General features: G+C 47.4%; 1 protein-coding gene across 3 annotated transcripts in view; it reads left to right on the top strand.

Moving 5' to 3' along the window:
• Positions 1 to 18,401, top strand: part of HEG1 (heart development protein with EGF like domains 1) — an 83,976-nt gene that overhangs the window by 52,172 nt on the left and 13,403 nt on the right. For all 3 annotated transcript variants that reach the window (XM_060404378.1, XM_060404377.1, XM_027956598.3), the window contains 3 exons: positions 1,587 to 1,721; positions 7,740 to 7,782; positions 7,917 to 7,954. In XM_060404378.1, coding sequence (XP_060260361.1) covers positions 1,587 to 1,721; positions 7,740 to 7,782; positions 7,917 to 7,954 — 216 coding nt within the window. The remainder of the gene's footprint in view (positions 1 to 1,586; positions 1,722 to 7,739; positions 7,783 to 7,916; positions 7,955 to 18,401) is intronic.

Genomic DNA, 18,401 nt, shown 5'->3' with positions numbered 1-18,401 from the left:
TTTGCTTGGTGAGATTTTCCATTTTTCATTTTTCTCCCTTAAATACAAACCTTTCACAATAAACAAAGGAAATTCTATCACACACACAAATAGGGTTCTGATTTAGCACGCCAGCTTCCACTGATAAAGACAGGAAATTCAGCACTGAGAGCTGAAGCTGTGTCCTAAACTAACCTCCCTGTGAGCAAGCCACCCATAGACCCCCAGCTCTCAGGACTCAGACAAGGGGGCGGGTGCCGGGGCCCCTGGGCGGTGTGTCCGCTCCGGTCACACGAGCCTGCCTGAGGTTGGGAGGGGGCGCAGTTTTGCCGTGGGACGAGCGGGCACCTGGTTTGGGTTTTTGCATCAGGTGGTGGTGCCCTTAAGGTGGGAGAAGGGAGCCCAAACCTCACTGCCCGGTGTGCGCCCGTGGCCCTTCCTCAGCTCTGTCCCCACCCTGAACTTGTTCACACCCACCAAAAACAATGATGTACCTCAGTCTGTAAGTGGTGTAAATAAGATACTCTCCACTGTCCCTCCATTCATGTTTCTGTTCTGTTGTCTGCAGATCCCAATTATGTGTGTTTTTTTCTTCAGACCTATCTTAGGTGGTAAAGGCACCCTCACTGTGTCCGCTGTGTACAACCTCAGAAAGGGCCTGCCGTTTCATGCCTCGTGAAGGCCTGCTATATACAACCCATTTAACCCAAAAGAGGGGTCACTGTTTACAGCCTCAGAGAGGGCCTGCTGTATACAACCTCTGAGAGGGCCTGCTGTTTACAACCTCACAGAGGGCCTGCTATATACAGCCCAAGCGAGGATTCACTGTGCGCAACCTCAGAGAGGGCCGCATGCGCCACAGGGAACGCTCTGTGATGATCATGAAAGAGTTCTTTGTCATCCTTGAAATGAGCATGGCCCACACGCCCAGGGCTGGACAAAGCCAGGTGGATATGCACACGTGGTAGAAGTGAGGCTCTAAAGTGAGGGGGCAGAGCAGGGAAGGGTGAGCGCCCTCTTGGCCCAGTAACCGGTTGTCGAGTGCCGCCCTCAGCATGTCAAGCATGTCAGCATGTCAAGCCTGAGTGCGGACCAGCCCTGCCAGGCGCTGGCCACCCAGAGCTGAGCCGGCCCCAGGCGGTGGGGAGGCGGACAGTGACGGAGCCAGACACCCAGGTTACATTCCACTCCTCGAGTCTGCTTGGCAGCAGCGGGCTGAGACAGGTCTTCTTCCCTGAGAGGGCAGGGGCATGCTTTCTGGGTTTGGGCCGGTTCTCCACTGCAGCCCTTGAGTGAGAAGGTGCAGAGGACCCCACCTACTGGGGGCTGTGTTTGCAGGGGATGCTGGAGTTGGGGATGCCACCCCATTTCTTCTGGGTTTGCTTTTTCCCTGTGGCACACTGTGTAAACTTTTAGTAACAGGCTGGGCCAGCCCCGGGGAAGGAGTGGAAGAAGGCAGCACAGCAGGGCCCCCTGAGAGGAGCGCGCTTCACCAGGCTCTTTTGGAAACTGTTCTCTGAGCCTCTTGAAATAGCAAGTTCATGCATCTAAATGTTTGACATGGAGGAGGTTTTGTTTTGTTTCACTGTCTTGTTTTTCCATTTCAGCGGGCAGCTTGTGCAAGCGGAAGACTCCAGAATGTGACAAGGAGACCTCCATCTGCACCGATCTGGACGGGGTCGCGCTGTGCCAGTGCAAGTCTGGTTACTTCCAGTTCAACAAGATGGACCACTCCTGCCGAGGTAGCGGCAGGCCTGGGGCCCCGGGGCCCGAGGGGTGGGGGAGGGGCTTCTCTCTGCTCTGGGGGTGACCGTTCTAATCCGGGGGTGACTGGTCCTGGTTGTTTGGCTCCCAGAGGGGTTGAATTTGTTATCTCCTTGGAATAATAGCATTATCTCTGACTGGTGCGCACTAGTCTGGCCAATCAGATTCAAAGGAAAAGAAAAGAGAATGGAATGCCTGGGGTGGCCAGGCCTTTTCTTTTTTTCCTACTTAGAGGAAGTTAGAAAAATTACTGTTTTAATTCCTAAAGCTTTATTCTATTGTCTGCTAATCTTTTGAAATGGAAATACCAGCATGAAGGCAAGGGTGTGCCCTTTAGCAGTAGCTGGCAGCTCAGGAGACCTGAGTCAGAACCCTCTTCTGCCTGCCCATCCTGTCATCTCGGGCAAGGCACTTAGCTTTGCTGAGCCCGAGTTCCCTCTTCTGTGCAATGGGTGCAGTGAGACTTCATCAGATATTCTAGGAATTAAAGAGGCAGTGGTTATGGAGGTACTTTGTAAGCCATCGCATTTGCTCTTGTGTTTTACCCAGGTTATTGTTGAACCAATGGGTTCTGGTTTTAAAGCTTATATGTCAGAAGTCTGATTCTGCTAACCTCTTGGGTGAAGATTAAATTCATCTAGTTTCAGATATCAGCTGTTCAGTGAATACAGTGCACGCATACTGCTTTAAAATAAAATGAATTAAAATCCAGAGCACTGGATGCCCTGACTTATAAAAGCCTGCTGCCATGCACAGTCGCAGGAACACTGGCAACATAAAGGTGTCGTGTAGCCTTAGGCCTCTCATCACATGAGAACGTGTGGCCCAGTTTCCCTGCTCAGTCAACACCTGCCAGCGACAGATGTCCTGGAATCTGAGTGAAAACGGTGTCCTAGGGAAAGGTGACATGCCACTTATTTCTGTCAAGACTTCCTGTTAGAGGAGAGGGTAAAAATACATCTCAGGGCAGTGCTGTATCCTGAGCTTGGACCCTCTGACTTAGGTGCTTTAAAAGTGCACCTTCTCGGCTCTGCATGCAGCCCTGGGCGGGGTTTCTAGAGAGGGGCCCACGCTGGGGCAGCGGGCCTGATGCTGAAGCTCATGGCACTGCTCAGCACCCCGTCAGCCTACCGCTCTGATGTGGAGATGGGGCTTCCTAGTTCCTTCTTACCTGGTTTCATGCAGAGTGCTCCTGGCCTGTCTTAACTGGGGCACTGAGCCCACCTCGGGCGGGCAGGGGACCTCTGCTGACATCCACGTGTGCTGGGGGCTGTGTGGCCCCTGGGAGGCTGGGGAGTGGTGGCTTCTGTACGCAGGGCCTGTGCCTTTTCAGGTGGTCTCAAGTGTAGCCTTGCCACCTCTGCTTCTGACTAGCCTAAGTAGTAGGCTAAGGTAAGAGCCTTTACCTCTCTCAGCAAGTCCACAGTTTCCTAATTGTGTCGCTTACAGACTAGCGTTAGCAATAGCAGAGCTGCTGAAGATTTACCAGACACAGGGACACAGGCACAAGCAACGTTATGTGCATTAAGTAGTGACCCAAGAATCGGAATAAGGAAGCCGTGGTTAGCTTTTGGGCTTATGGCCAAGGCCCTGCTTAGCCTGGTTTCTGCGGCATCCTGTTGGTTAGATTTTCATCCGTGACCATCAGGGCTCCATGAACGGATCCTGGAGCTCCTTGGGCCACAGACCCGTGGCTGGGTTCTGAGGGGTTACAGTGACATCTTCTGGCCATTGGTGCTGGAGCACAGGGATGGTTAAAAGGAGTACTCTTTAGGACACCTCAAATGTGGGTAAATCCCTGGTGTAAGCTGAGGATAAAGGCATGTGGGTGTGTGTTTTCTAAATCTCTACAGTTAACAGTTGCATATTAGTAACTGCATATTGCTTTTTGTTGTACACACACACACACACACACGCTTCCTACTATCTCACATAAAATGTCTTTACCAGACTTTCAAAGCATCATGTAAAATTAAAGCAGGTGTCCTTCCGATAGAGGTCTTGTAGCTTCCTTCCATCATGCAGACGTCCTGATGAATCCCAACCACCTGTTAGCAAGTCTGTTCCTCTGACTAGACTGCAGATACTTGGACAGAGGAGCCTGGCAGGCTACAGTCCATGGGGTCCCAAAGAGTCGAACACTGCTAAGTGACTAATACTTCACGTCTAGGCTGATGTCTGAAGCCCACAGCGCTGCTCAGCACACTTCCGTGGCATTCTGCAGGCAAGAATACAGGAGTGAGTAGCCTTTCCCTTCTCCAGGGGATCTTCCCAACCCAGGGATCAAACCCAGATCTCTTGCATTGCAGACAGATTCATTCCCATCTGAGCCACCAGGGAAGTGGGTGCCTGTAGAATATGTTTGTACATTGTGGGGTTCCACAAATGTCTGTTGAAGGAACAAATGGATGATGGGTAGCAAATATGATAGGACAAGGTTGGCAGGTCTTGATTTGGTTTCCTGCAAGGGAGCAAAAAAGCCTAAAGATTCTACCATGTACTGATTTTATTTTAAAAGGCCAGAAGGCCTGAGTTTGCTTATGTTCATATCAATAGGGGGAGCCCACTTTGGGCATATGCAAATACTGCCACATTGATTTCATCTTCAGTGCTGTGTGGGTCAGGGTCCCTCTAGGGTATGGAGATGAGGAGCTGGGTCCTCAGGCCCACTGGAGTGCCCTGTGACAAGGCTTCCCTCCCAGAGCCCGAGAGCAGCCCGTGGTAGCCCATGGTACCAGGCCCATGGTAGCAGTCGGTCTTTGATGAATGACTGAATGGGCCCATCTGAACTAAGGAAATATCATTATACCAGGAAGCCAGGCCACTTCTGAAGCTATGTGAAAACAGCCCAGCCCATCAGCTCACAGGCAGGACGACGCATAGACCTTACATCTGGGTGGATGACAGCCGTGGCGTGGAAAGCTCCTACCCAGCAAATGAGGGTTGGGTGGGTAGAGCTGATATAAAAACATTTCCAGGAAGAAATGTTCAGAATAGAACAGACTAGTGTGACATCAGCCTGCCCTGGGGCTGAGATGGGTGGGGATGGGTCACTGGGGCACCTGCAGTCCCTGTGTGGCTGCCCTGCAGTCAGAGCCAAGGGTCACCTAAGGGCAGCTTTCCCTGCTCCCATGACCCAGCTGTAGTGTGGGGACCGCCAGGCATGGCACTTCCACTCCAGGGAGACAGGAGTGCTCTGCGTGTTCCTTAGAGAAGGTCCCACCTGAGTAAGGGCTTCCCTGGTGGCTCAGATGGTAAAGAAATCTACCTGAAATGCAGAAGGCATAAGAGACTCGGGTTTGATCCCTGGGTGGGGAAGGTGTTCTAGAAAAGAGAATGGCTGCCCACTCCAGTATTCCTGCCTGAAGAATTCCTTGGACTGAGGAGCCTGGTGGGCTATAGTCCATGGGGTTGCAAAGAGTCAGACACAACTGAGCAACACCCCCGCACCCACACCCACACCTACCCACCCCTACGTGAGGCCTACTCAGAGTCATCAGAGATTTGGGAGCGGGGCCTGGTTCCTCCTTCCGGAAATGGGGTATGATCATACTCTGCTGCTGCTGCTGCTAAGTCACTTCAGTCGTGTCTGACTCTGTGCGACCCCATAGTCGGCAGCCCACCAGGCTCCCCGTCCCTGGGATTCTCCAGGCAAGAACGCTGGAGTGGGTTGCCATTTCCTTCTCCAGTGCGTGAAAGTGAAGTCGCTCAGTCGTGTTCGACCCTCAGTGACCCCATGGACTGCAGCCTTCCAGGCTCCTCCATCTATGGGATTTTCCAGGCAAGAGTACTGGAATGGGGTGCCATTGCCTTCTCCGATGATCATACTCTACCATGTTGCAAAAATGATTTGAAGCACCTGATGAAAATTCACTGTAACAAAATGAGGTTAATTTAAAAGGTAAATAAGGTTGAAGGAGAAATACAATGACTACTTTGTTGAGGCTAGAAGGAACGTGAACATACAAAAAGATATACCCTAAGTTCTCACTTGTTTGGTAAAGATAGGCACTCAAGTTCTAAGCATCTGGGACGCTAAGGCAAAGAGAGAAATGTGATTTTGGGGAAAAAAATAGTAACCATAAAATAAAGAATAGTTCTTTAGGACCATCCCCATTCTTCTAGATCCTGGGACCCAAGAGAAGTTTCTCTGGAAAGTCCGCATCACGAGGTTACTGAGTGGTATTCTGGCAATGTGTTCCATGATAGCCTGCGATAAATACCCTTGGCCATGCCTGGGGCTGGGGCTCCTAATAGATTGCCTTTAATAAAGCAAGTGTAGCTCAGGAGAAGTGAATCCAGGGGAGCTGAAACAGTGCAGTGCAGGCTCACAGCGCACATGATCTACTGTGAGAGAATTCAGGTTATTTAGAACAGTATTTGCCACACCATTCTGCAAGACTCTAGTGACATGTCAGTAGTCTATGACAAAAAAATAGATGCTAGAATCATTTAGTGGCCAACAGTGAAAAATAGAACAACATCAAGCACGTCTACATGTGTGCGTGCCAAGTCACTTCAGTCGTGTCCGACTCTTTGCAACCCTGTGGACTGTAGCCCCACCAGGCTCCTCTGTCCGTGGGATTCTCCAGGCAAGAATACTGGAGTGGGTTGCCTTGGGCTTCTCCAGGGGATGTTCCCGATCCAGAAATCGATATCTCCTGCATTGGCAGGCGGGTTCTCTACCACTAGCACCGCCTGGGAAGCCCACGTAGTTAAATGTTATTATGCGCTGATTCTTGAAGGGAAGTCTGTGAGCGATCTCCCAATCTGTGGCGCCTGCAGCCTTTGAGCCATGTGCTGCTGGCACTCAAACGTTGCCATCAGTGTGTGCTGTCTGTCTAGAGATTACTGCTCTGTGCTATGTACCTTTACTTAACTGTGATTCTTGTGTGTAGCGTATATCATACATTAACCATGAGTCAAATTTCTGTCATTCCTTGCACCAATGAATTTATCTGAGAGGCTATTTTTTATAATCTACTTTCATCCAAGCACACATTACAGCTCGTGATGTTCTATCAGCTTATTGTAGTGCTGAAACTGTTCGGTGATCAGATCAGGGCAGGAACTGCTGATGCAGGGGAATGGCTGGCCCACAGCCTGCAGTGAAGCAGTGGTCTATAAGCCGCAGTGCCAGAGGGCTGAAAGCTGTAGTCTCGTGTGGTGTGCTGATTAGGGCTCAGCTAGGTATGTCCAGAATCCACTACACAGACTGCAGGGTGAGCATTCTCTCAGGACACTGGCCATGGACCATGGCTTTCTCACTGCCTGAGGGACGGTTGCTAACGGAGCCAATGGCAGGTGAAAGAAGGCTTGACTTCCATTAAAGACGGTGAGGCATTTACCTTTGTGTTTATGGAAGGAAGTTACTCAGGGACCACAGGGAACTTCCAGAAATAACTGCAAATGTTAGATAATGATCACAGTTACAGGTAGTGGTTACTGTATGCTGGGTGCTGTGGGAAGGCATTTGCATGCCTCATTTTCCTTAATCCCCTCCAAGAAACTATAAGAAATTATTATTATCCCTTTTTTTTTTAATAGCTGAGAAGCTAGAATCACTAAGAGGTTAAGTTTTGGGGGTCTTTTTGATGAAATGAAAGATTGAGCTGGCAGCAGTATTTAGGCCAGGTTTTAGATAATTCTAAAGTTATTTGTGGGCTTCCCAGGTGGCTCTGTGGTGAAGAATCCACCTGCCAATGCAGGAGACACAGGTTCGATCCCTGGGTCAGGAAGATCCCCTGGATAAGGAAATGGCAACCCACTCCAGTATTATTGCCTGGAAAATCTCATGGACAGAGGAGCCTGGCATACAGTCCGTAGGGTTGCAGTCAGACATGACTCAGCAACTAAATAACCTACAACAAAGCTGTTTTGCAGCCTTTTGGTTCTAGAATATTCTTGTGAACTTTAGGGTGGCTGGTTTTATTAACCATCAGTTGGGCCAAGATAAGTTAATAGACACGATCATGGGTTTTCATTTTCTCTTTCAGCCTGTGAAGATGGATATAGGCTTGAAAATGAAACCTGTATGAGGTAGGCAGCATGTTCATTTATTCTGACGAATTTGTTCCAAACCTTCTTTAGAAGTCATGTAGGTAAATTGCCTCAGTAATTTCTTCTGATGTTTGAAACTAATTCTTGTTCTTTTTTTTCCTGTCAACTTGCAGTTGCCCATTCGGCCTTGGTGGTCTCAACTGTGGAAACCGTAAGTGTGCAGGCGTCCTGAGTTTCATGTGGGCAGGGCTGTTGACATATGTCTGTCCCCTCCCCTCACCCTCAGGTCACATCTGCTGTCTTCCCAGCTCCCTGGAGAGCAGAGTGCTCACCAGGGCTGGAGGTTTGTAGGGGAGGTAAACATTTATTTACCTAGGTAAATTTCCTAGATAGCTGGACAGAGGAGTATCAGTCAATAAATGAGGCTGGGAGGGAGGGACCACCCCCAGGAGAATAGAAGAGCCTCCTGGGTACTTCTTAGAGGGGCTGGAACTGGAGGAAGACTGGCAGTGACTGGTATGGAGGGAGAAGGAATCCAGGCAGAGGGAACAACCTGAACAGAGGTCTTGGGCCAGCCTGGGCCTGTGATTTTGGGGGACAACATGTAAGTAGGTGTGGCTGAGGACAGAGAGGAAGGTAGAGAGTGAAGGATTAGGTTGGCAGAGTATGTGAGGATCAAATTCTTGGGGTTTTTGATAGAGCCTGAGAATTTAGACTCTAGTCAGTAGCCTCTGTAGAACTAGCAAGTCTTAGAGCAGGAAGGCATTTTTGATCAAGAAAATCAAGTCAGGAGGCAGTAAGGAGGACAGAGGGCATGGGGCCATTTAGACCAGTGTCGTCAGGGCGGGGGTCATGGCTGGACGCAGACTGCAGAGGCCCCTGATCTTAGCTGACGTCTGCGCCCCTGGAGTACAGTGGTCGAGGGGCACTGACCGTCCATGTGGCATTTTCACACTCAATTTACTTCTCTGAGAAAAGCAGTTGGGATTCATTTCAGATCACTTTCACTGACATTTTCTTATCCTGAGACCTAAGAAGTTTAAGTGACCTGCAAAACCACTGAAAGAAATTCTAGGATATAGGATGAAGAAGGAATAATAACAGTCAGCATTTTAGGATAGCTTTGTCCCTCATTCTGTAGAATCTGCCAGCAGTCCATAGTCTTAAGTTTACTCTGCCACAAGTAGACATGACTTTATGTAACAAGAGATGCTCCCCTAACCCCATCAGTCATACATTCCAAGTGTTTTTAAAGCTCTCATGGAAGAAACAGGGGAGGAGGGTGAAGACTAGGTAGATCTTCCTTATAGCACGATATCACAGGGGTACTTGGTTTAGTAAGAGCGTGAGTGAGACTCGATGATGCGTGGAGAGATGTAGCCAGCTGGGGCTGAGCCGGGAGCAGGACCCACCTGCCTGTCCTCCTGGGGCTCCTCAGCCCCTCGTAGGATGAGCCAGTACTTCTCACTGGCTTGTAGTCAAACAGCTCCCTGACTAGGTTTCACTAGAAAATGCTTCCTATTTCTCTGTGAGTGGAAGAGCAAAAATGGATCAGTGAAAAACCCTCAAAAGGGTTGAAAGAGAAGCGACTAGCGCTTTGCTCTTGATGGAAGTTAGTGATTTGCTTTTCAGAGATCATTAAATACCACGTATGTGGAGATGATGTACGCCACATCCACTGACCGTTCTGTGAGTTCCTGTGTCTCTGCATGATGTGGGTGGGGTCTTGGAAGCAGCAGGATCTCTCTCTGTTCCTGAGATTTCCTTTTCCTCCCTTTTATCGGAGTCATCACAGTCATTTCCAGCAGAGGGCAGACTCTGGCCTGGATGGCTAGCTCTCTGCCCCCTTTTGTTGGGCCACGCTTTGTTGGGAACTCTGGTTAACTCTGATGGCGTGAATACCACGTTATGACTTTGACATCTGTTTGCATGTCAGTGTCACAAAGCAATTAATAGTCACTGATAATAACCAGCACATGCCATCTCCGATCAGCGCCCCCACCTCTGCTGATGGCTAATGCCTTGTGAGGTCTGTGACTTGTCACCTGGTGTTTTGTGCCAAATAACAGAGATAACCACCCACCCCTGTCACTTCTGCTGTCGCCACCAAAGACAGTTTAAATGCCTTGTCGGGGGTTGGACTCAGGCTGGACCTTTTGTAGAAAAGAACCACTGCTCTCTGCAGCCTTCTGGGGACACGTGCTCTGCTGCCCAAGCCCTGTGAGATAGGGCACCCTGCTCTGTCCAGCCACGCACGTGGCCCTGTGGCTCCCTCACACCTGCGTTCCTGGGAATCAGCCAGCTCTACTGTATTCAGGCTTTAGGCACAGCCTCTGACCTGCCTTTCTGCAGCCTATTAGCTTTCTAGTTGCCCCCAGATTTCACGTGTCGCTCCTCATAAAGAACGTCCTTCAGACTGGAGAGGGCAGAACAAGCTCTCCTCTCACATCCCTTGGTCCCCATGTGCACCCGCGCCGGGCAGGGCAGGGCTGCGCCTGTCTCATCACTGCTCACCTTTTAGTTTCCTTTCCATGTAAAGTATGTGTTTATACCACAGATCCCAGCAGTTCTGTTTTCTTGTGCCACTGTCCTGTGGCTCTAGAATTCTTACAGAGTGGTTGTCAGAGTGCCCTCACTTCCCCTTGTCCCCCTCCCAGCCTTTCTCAGGCAGGCACATTTCCTTCTTTGCATGAATTTTATAGAGGCTCCTTCTCGCAATTTTATTATCTCTCTCATGACCACATGGTTTGCTGCATCTGTTTTTCTCTTTTTAAAGTAGGTGAATTTTGTCTTTTCATAACATAAAAAAAAAAACTTGTACCTTACTTTTCCTTCTGTAATCCAAATTAATTAGCAGAGATACAAGGGAAGAAGAAAACTCAAGTCTCATCACCCATTAAACCTCACTGCTAATACCCTGCTGTATATCCCTGTTATGACATGTGGTAGACAGGACCACCAGCAGCACCCAGGACCTTGTTAGAAATGCAGGATTTCAAACCTGTTCACTTTGGACCTACTGAATTAGAATCAGAATTTTAACCAGACTCCTGGATTCAGTTAATAGGCAGATTTGCATACATCTCACAGTTTAAGAAGCAGTATACCAGAGGTTTGTATGTGTGTCTTTTTAACAGAAATTGGATCTCACAGAAGATACTGTTTTGTAACCTGCCTTTGAACTTAGTAAACTGTGCTGTGTTTTCATTGGCATAAATTTATAAGGTGACTTTAAACAGTTCTGTAAAATTCTGCTCTGTATATATCATAATTTACTTAACCATCCCCTCTTATCAATTTAAAATCTTTTTTCTTCTTTGTATTGCCATTCTTCTGTTTGGGGTCACTGTCACTTGGTGAGGATAGAACATCGTCAGATAATTTTCCTAGATTACTTTTTTCTGGCTGCAGACATTTTAATCCATCCCTCCTCCTTATCCATGACACATCCTTTTGTAAGGCACCCTTTCCATTCCAATGCCCTGCATCTCTCCAGTGGAGACTCCTTCCCTGCCAGGCTCCCTGAGCAGCCAGGAGGACGTGGAGTCTGTTTCCCGCGTGTCTTGGCGGTGTCTTCCTCTTCCACTGAAACCAAACATTCAGCTGACAGATCTTTCTGCCTTGTCTTCCCGCCTCAACCCACAGTCTGGTGGCAGGTGCATGAAGTCTTCACCTTGTAGTTACATTGGGCGGCGGAGGAGCCTGGTGGGCTGCAGTCCATGGGGTTGCGAAGAGTCGGACACGACTGAGCGACTTCCTTTTCACTTCTCACTTTCATGCATTGGAGAAGGAAATGGCAACACTCTCCAGTGTTCTTGCCTGGAGAATCCCAGGGACGGGGGAGCCTGGTGGGCTGCCGTCTATGGGGTCGCACAGAGTCGGACACGACTGAAGCGACTTAGCAGCAGCAGCAGCAGCAGCAGAACTCAAACCAGTGGAAATGCTGTGTGTCAGCAGGAGTCACTTGTAACACACTGCTCAGAAGGAGGAAGAGATCATTAGTTATCCAGCAGTCAGCTGGAAGTCTCATGCAGCTAACAGCAAACCTCTCACTTGGTGTCAGAACTGAAAGGAAGCAGCCCTGGAAGAGGGGATTGCAACTCTCCCTACTCTTGTGTGTTACGGCCATGCTTACAGTCTGTAGATGCGAGAAAGGGAAATTTCAAAAGGGAAAAAAAAGAACGCTGTGAACAGAGTTCTAAAGGAGAGATGATGTAAGAGGAGTGGAAAGATTTAAGCTGCAGAACCCTAACCACACGTCACTAATGAACACAGTGAGAGGCAAGTGGGAGAACTGAATGGATTTTAAAATGAAGCGAATGTGGCCTCCTAGAAAGGTCTGTAACGAGGCCTGAGTTTAAAGGAAGGCATATGGGTTGGTACGGTTCTGACATCAATTCCGATGTATTTTTTTCCACATCACTAAGCCAGTTATCTCAGTTCTGACACTGTCTCCAGGTGCATCCCACAGCTTAAGGGCTGGGTCTGCTGACTTTCCCACCCCACGCCCCTCCCCAGCAGACCCCAGTTCCGCATCCAGGCTATCACCTGTGCTTCTGGCCAACTGGCTGTAGATCAGAGGTTCCAGTGGCCTCCTCCCTAGGGCCCATTGATTTGCTGTACTGGCTCACAGAACTCAGGAAAGATTTTACTAGATGCCAGCTTATTAAGAGATGCATGAGACTTCAAGCTTACTGCTGGATGACTAATGATCTCGTCCTCCTCCTGAGCAGTGTGTTATGAGTGACTCCTGCCACACATAGCATTTCCACTGGTTTGAGTTCTGAGCTGTTGGCTTCCCTGATAGCTCAGTTGGTAAAGAAGCTGCCTGCAATGCAGGAGACCCCAGTTCGATTCCTGGGTTGGGAAGATCTGCTGGAGAAGCGATAGGCTCCCTACTCGAGTATTCGTGGGCTTCCCTTGTGGCTCAGCTGGTACAGAATCTGCCTGCAGTGTAGGAGACCTGGGTTTGATCCCTGGATTGGGAAGATTCCCCTGGATAAAGGAAAGGCTACCCACTCCAGTATTCTGGCAAATACTGGAGAATTCCATGGACAGTCTATGGGGTCGCAAAGAGTCAGACATGACTGAGCGACTTTCACTTTTCTTTTCAGCTTATTATAAAAGAGAATTCCTGAACAGCTGGATGGAAGAGATGCACAAGGCCAAGTTAGGGGAAGGGCCGGGAATGTCGTGCCCTCTCCCAGCCATCCCATCCTCCCCTCATTTCCCAACCTTCACCAACCTGGAGTTCTCTGAACCCTGTCCTTTTGGGGTTTTATGGGAGGCTTCATTACCCAGACACAGTTGATTAAACCACTGGCCATTGGTGATTGAATTCAGTCTCTAGCCCCTCTTCCTTCCCAGGAGGTTGGCGGTAGGGTCGAAAGTTCTAATGGGCTAATCACAAACTGGTTTCCCTGGCAGCAAACATCCATCCAAGAGTTACCTAAGGGCTATCCAGCTGTCACTAATGTACGAAAAGATACCACTGCTCTGCAAGCTTAGGAAATTCCTAGAGTTTTAGGAGCTATGCCTGGAACAAGGATGGGGAACAGATAAAAATTATTTCTTATAAATCAGTATCACAATTGGCTAAGCTTCTTCTGGGGTAAATAAATGTAGCTAGCTTGAACAATGAGGACGGATTATTGGAAATCATGAAATTCCAGCTTCAGGAGTGGCAAGAATCAGGGAGTTGTGGGGAGTCTCAGCAGAGGAGGTCGGTACCTTCTTTTCAGAGCACATGTTAACATGGAGCCATCTTCATCTCTGTCCTGGCTCTTACTGTGGGTCTGTGCACAAACTCGCCGCCTCACAATGGAGAATAGGCTCAGCAGACAGCTTCGAGTGTGTGTCAGTACCTTGGTCATTTTTAAATAAAAGGTTCTGTCTCCCAAAATGAGATTCCTGGGAAGAACTAATTGATCCAGTTGGGATCTTGTGTTTACTCCCAGACCAAACTTTTGTGGCTTGGGATGGTGTTAAAGTATAAGCATGACTGCCCCACTAAACCCTGCATGTGGAACGGAGTGGATAGTTCCCAGGAGGGGGTTGGCTAAGCAGACAGTCCTATAGATTCCAAATAACCATATAAGCAAGGACAAATATGGCTTATAGGAAAGACTAAGGCCCAGCGTGGGTTGGCTTAATGAAAAATGGCAACAGCAATGACAAAAACAGCAACCTATGCCATGAAATTAAAAGACACTTACTCCTTGGAAGAAAAGTTATGGTCAACCTAGATAGCATATTCAAAAGCAGAGACATTACTTTGCCGACTAAGGTCCATCTAGTCGAGGCTATGGTTTTTCCAGTGGTCATGTATGGATGTGAGAGTTGGACTGTGAAGAAAGCTGAGTGCCGAAGAATTGATGCTTTTGAACTGTGGTGTTGGAGAAGACTCTTGAGAGTCCCTTGGACTGCAAGGAGATCCAACAAGTCCATCCTGAAGGAGATCAGCCCTGGGATTTCTTTGGAAGGAATGATGCTAAAGCTGAAGCTCCAGTACTTTGGCCACCTCATACGAAGAGTTGACTCATTGGAAAAGATTCTGATGCTGGGAGGAATTGGGGGCAGGAGGAGAAGGGGACGACAGGATGAGATGGCTGGATGGCATCACGGACTCGATGGACGTGAGTCTGAGTGAACTCCGGGAGTTGGTGATGGACAGGGAGGCCTGGTGTGCTGTGATTCATGGGGTCACAAAGAGTCGGACACGACTGAGCGACTGAACTGGACTAAACTGATGATCAAACCACAAGAAGAATAAAGAAATGTCAACAAATGTGGAAGACAAAGGAAAACAAAGAATTCCAGGATCATCGTTCTGCAGGATCTCTTCAAAGGAGGAAGGATAGAACAGACCACCCTAAGACAGCACCCATGACCTTCACTCTCACCTGAACATGCAGGGAACCTACAGGATTAGTGAACATTATAGTAGGCGTTGATATAAATCCCATGCACTGTAATCATTGTGTGACCTCATCGTAAATCTAAATCAGTCCTTAAATGTGAAAGATCAGTTGCAGTTCCTGAGCTGACTTGACTGCAGGTATGAGAAAAAAGTACTAGAGAAGATTCTTGAGAGTTCCTTGGACAGCAAGGAGATCAAACTAGTCAATCCTAAAGGAAACCAACCCTAAATATTAATTAGAAGGACTGTTGCTGAAGCTGAAGCACCAATACTTTGGCCACCTGATGTGAAGAGCCGATTCATTAGAAAAGACCCTGATGCTGGGAAGAATTGAAGGCAAAAAGAGAAGAGGGCAGCAAAGGATGAGATGGCTGGATAACGTCACCAACTCAATAGACATGAACTTGAGCAAGCTCTGGGAGATAGTGAATGGAGGACAGGGAAGCCTGGTGTGCCGCAGTCCTTGGGGTCCTAAAGCATTGGACGTGACTTAGCGACCGAACAACAGCAACGTGAGAAGAAAGATCCGTGACTACATTATCTACAAGCTTATTACAAGCTTCCAGTGAAATAGCTGCCAGAGAACATCAAATGACTTTATAAAAATGTATGTGTATAAAGTAAATTATATAGGTACACATATACACATATAATTTCTGGATTTAGAGAAGGTTGTGTGTGTCTCTATGTATATAGAAAGGCATGAATAAAGTTTGGGAGGCAGAAAAACATGAAGAAAGTACCAGTCCATCAGTACCCGAGGTGGCACTGATGTCTGAACATTTTTGTGAGTTCCCTCCCAGACGCTTTCTCTGAGCTCACATGCACAGAGGTCTTCTGGCTTTCAGTCCTGTGTTCTTTCCTCTCCTGCATAATTTAAGCCAGTGCCACCCAAGGTCTGGCCTGCAGGTTGATAGCATTTCCATCCCCTAGAAGCTTACCAGAGATACAACTTCTTGGACCTTGCCCAGACCTGCTGAATCAAGTCTCTTGGGGTGGGGACCAGGCATCTGAGATTTAACATATCCTCATTGGAAAAGACTCTGATGCTGGGAGGGATTGGGGGCAGGAGGAGAAGGGGACGACAAAGGATGAGATGGCTGGATGGCATCACTGACTCAATGGACTTGAGTTTGAGTGAACTCCGGGAGTTGGTGATGGACAGGGAGGCCTGGTGTGCTGCGATTCATGGGGTCGCAAAGAGTCGGACACGACTGAGCAACTGAACTGAACTGAACTGGGGATTCAGGTGGACAGGAAAAGTTGGAGAAGCACTGGCCTATAGCATACGGGGTAATGTTTCTTAGTAAGTTGATAAGGAAATAACAGTCCAAACTAATGACATATTTATTAATTACACTGTTGTTCCAGGAAAGGGCAGATGAAAGGAATAAAGTCTAAACTTAACTGAGGTTTCCTTTCAACAAGTTGGTTCCCAGGAGAGACGGTTCAGCTGATCTCCAGTTGTCAGCACAAAAGCCAGAGGTCTTTGTTTCCAGAGCAGGTTTCTAGGGAACCAAGACACTTGTGTTGACAAGCAAGATGATCTTCATGGGGCTAAACTGCTGCACAACTTCCAGCACTGCTGGTAGAAGAGTCTCCTTTACCTTGTGAGGTGGGAGGAAATGGTGTCCCAAGGTCTTCAGAAAGCTGTTTAGATCAGCAAAGGATAGCCTTCTCCAGACTGGATGCTCTTAGAGAGGCCTCACAAACTTGAGTGTGTAGAATCTGTGTGTTCCCTCACTCATGGTGCTTCTTCATAGGCTCCTATTGATCAGCTCCCAGCTGTGCTATTAAGAGCTGTGGGCAGCCGTAGATGTGGGTGATGACATCCTGAAACATGTTTTCACTTTTATAGCAAAACAGTCATTTCTTTTGTTGTTTTGTTTTGGCGTGCACATGCCTCACAGGGTCTTAGTTCCCCGACCAGGGATTGAACTTGGGCCCTGGCAATCAGAGCACAGAGTGCTAACCGCTGGACCTCTAGGGAGCTCCCCCAATAGCTTCATTCTTAAAAACAACTTCCTTTTTGTCACAATCAAGGGGACCTGAAGTCATATAGAACCACCTCATAACACAGCGCCCCTCAAAGTGGCGGAGGGGGCTGTGAATGGAGACAAGACAGTCAAAGTGGCGGAGGGGGCTGTGAATGGAGACAAGACAGTTACAAGATGGTACAGAAACAATAAGTAAGCACTTAGAATCCTTTACATGACACCCAAGCATGGGATCCTTTGTAAAGTGAATAGCCTCGTTGTATTTTAGTATTGGTCTGCAGTAGACTCTTTAAAAATAAAAAGGAGAAAAAGAAATTCATGAGAGCTGGTGCCCAGGGGAAAAGACAAAGGAACAAATGAGACTTTATTTTCTTCATTTAAAAATAATATCCAAAAGCACAAGCCAAAAAAACTGGCCCTTGACCATGGATGGTTTGGGAAGCACTGGTCTCCACTGTCTTTGTCTCTTTTCAGACACAAAGGGGGCTTTTAGGGTGCTTGTTTCAAAGGGGAGCCTGCCACAATCGCAGCCACTTGCAAGGGTCACTTCCAAGACAAATGCGTGCTTGTTTTGCTGGAAGTGAGAAAGCATGAACTTGGTGTGGAGGGATAAGCAGAGCAGGAACTAGACTTGGGTCTCTGCTTGGGAGCAAAGGGCGCCACTCAAGGTGTTTCGAAGCAAGGAAGTGGTGTGCTTAGGTTTGGTTTTTCAATTGAGTGGGCAATCCTGGGCACAGAAAGATGAGTTGGGAGGTGCTTACATTACATTTGTCTGGTCAAGGGTAAGCGGGGGCCTAGGTTGTGTTGGTGGAGATAAAGAGAAGCTGATACATGCATGAGGTTTGTCTTTTGTCCTCACTTTTAAAAAATGAAGCTTGACCACATGTGTCAGGAGGTGAGGGAGAGAATTAACTCATTTCTTGGTTTGACTTTGTTTCCTGGGTATCTTAATACTGATGATTTTTCATAGTAATCAGGTTTCTGTGCTAGTTATTTCAAGAAAAGACAGGTGAATGGTTGGGGGTATTTGTATTGCTCTTGTATTTGCTCCTCTCTCACTATCTGCCCATTGTCACCTCTATGCATTATCCTTTGACTTTACCTAAATACCTAGAGAGCATGGTTCCATCCTAATTTACTATAGAAAATCCAGTTATTGGCTCTTTATTTTTTCATACTGGACCTTACAGCCTGAAAGCACAATTATAATCATATTTCCACAGCAAAAAATGACCTGAATATTTAATAGATTATATTGAAAATATGATTTTCCCAGAAATATACAGGTATGAAATCAATTAATTAAAATTTATATTATTATACATGATAAGTGCTTGTTTATATGACTGCTAATTTCTGATAATTAAATTCAATGTGTATGTGTGTGTTGAGACTGTCTAATTCCTATCCAAGGTTATGCAGTGATGCTTATAAAATTGTGGTTGCCTTCTTTTTATTTTACCACGTAAGAACCTAAAACTGTATTTAAAAATTTTTATATCACCATAAATTCAAAAATTTCAAAAAACTCCAAAGAATGGGAAGTAATCAAGAAAATATTATCTTTTTCTCCCAATTACTTTTTAAAAACCAGCTTTACTGGAGGCATAATTTACACATTTAAAAATGCATCTATATTAAGTGAGGGAAAAAAGTAAGAAGGACCAAATTTTAGAAAGTATTAAAACTAAGAAAAACAACCAAGTTTAGGTTTTGAAAAATGCATGCATGCATCTCTTATT

The sequence above is a fragment of the Ovis aries genome, chromosome 1, assembly GCF_016772045.2.
Source record: "Ovis aries strain OAR_USU_Benz2616 breed Rambouillet chromosome 1, ARS-UI_Ramb_v3.0, whole genome shotgun sequence".
NCBI lineage: Eukaryota > Metazoa > Chordata > Mammalia > Artiodactyla > Bovidae > Ovis > Ovis aries.
Note: the sequence above shows the minus strand (reverse complement) of the source record. Positions and strands in the feature narration are given on the sequence as shown.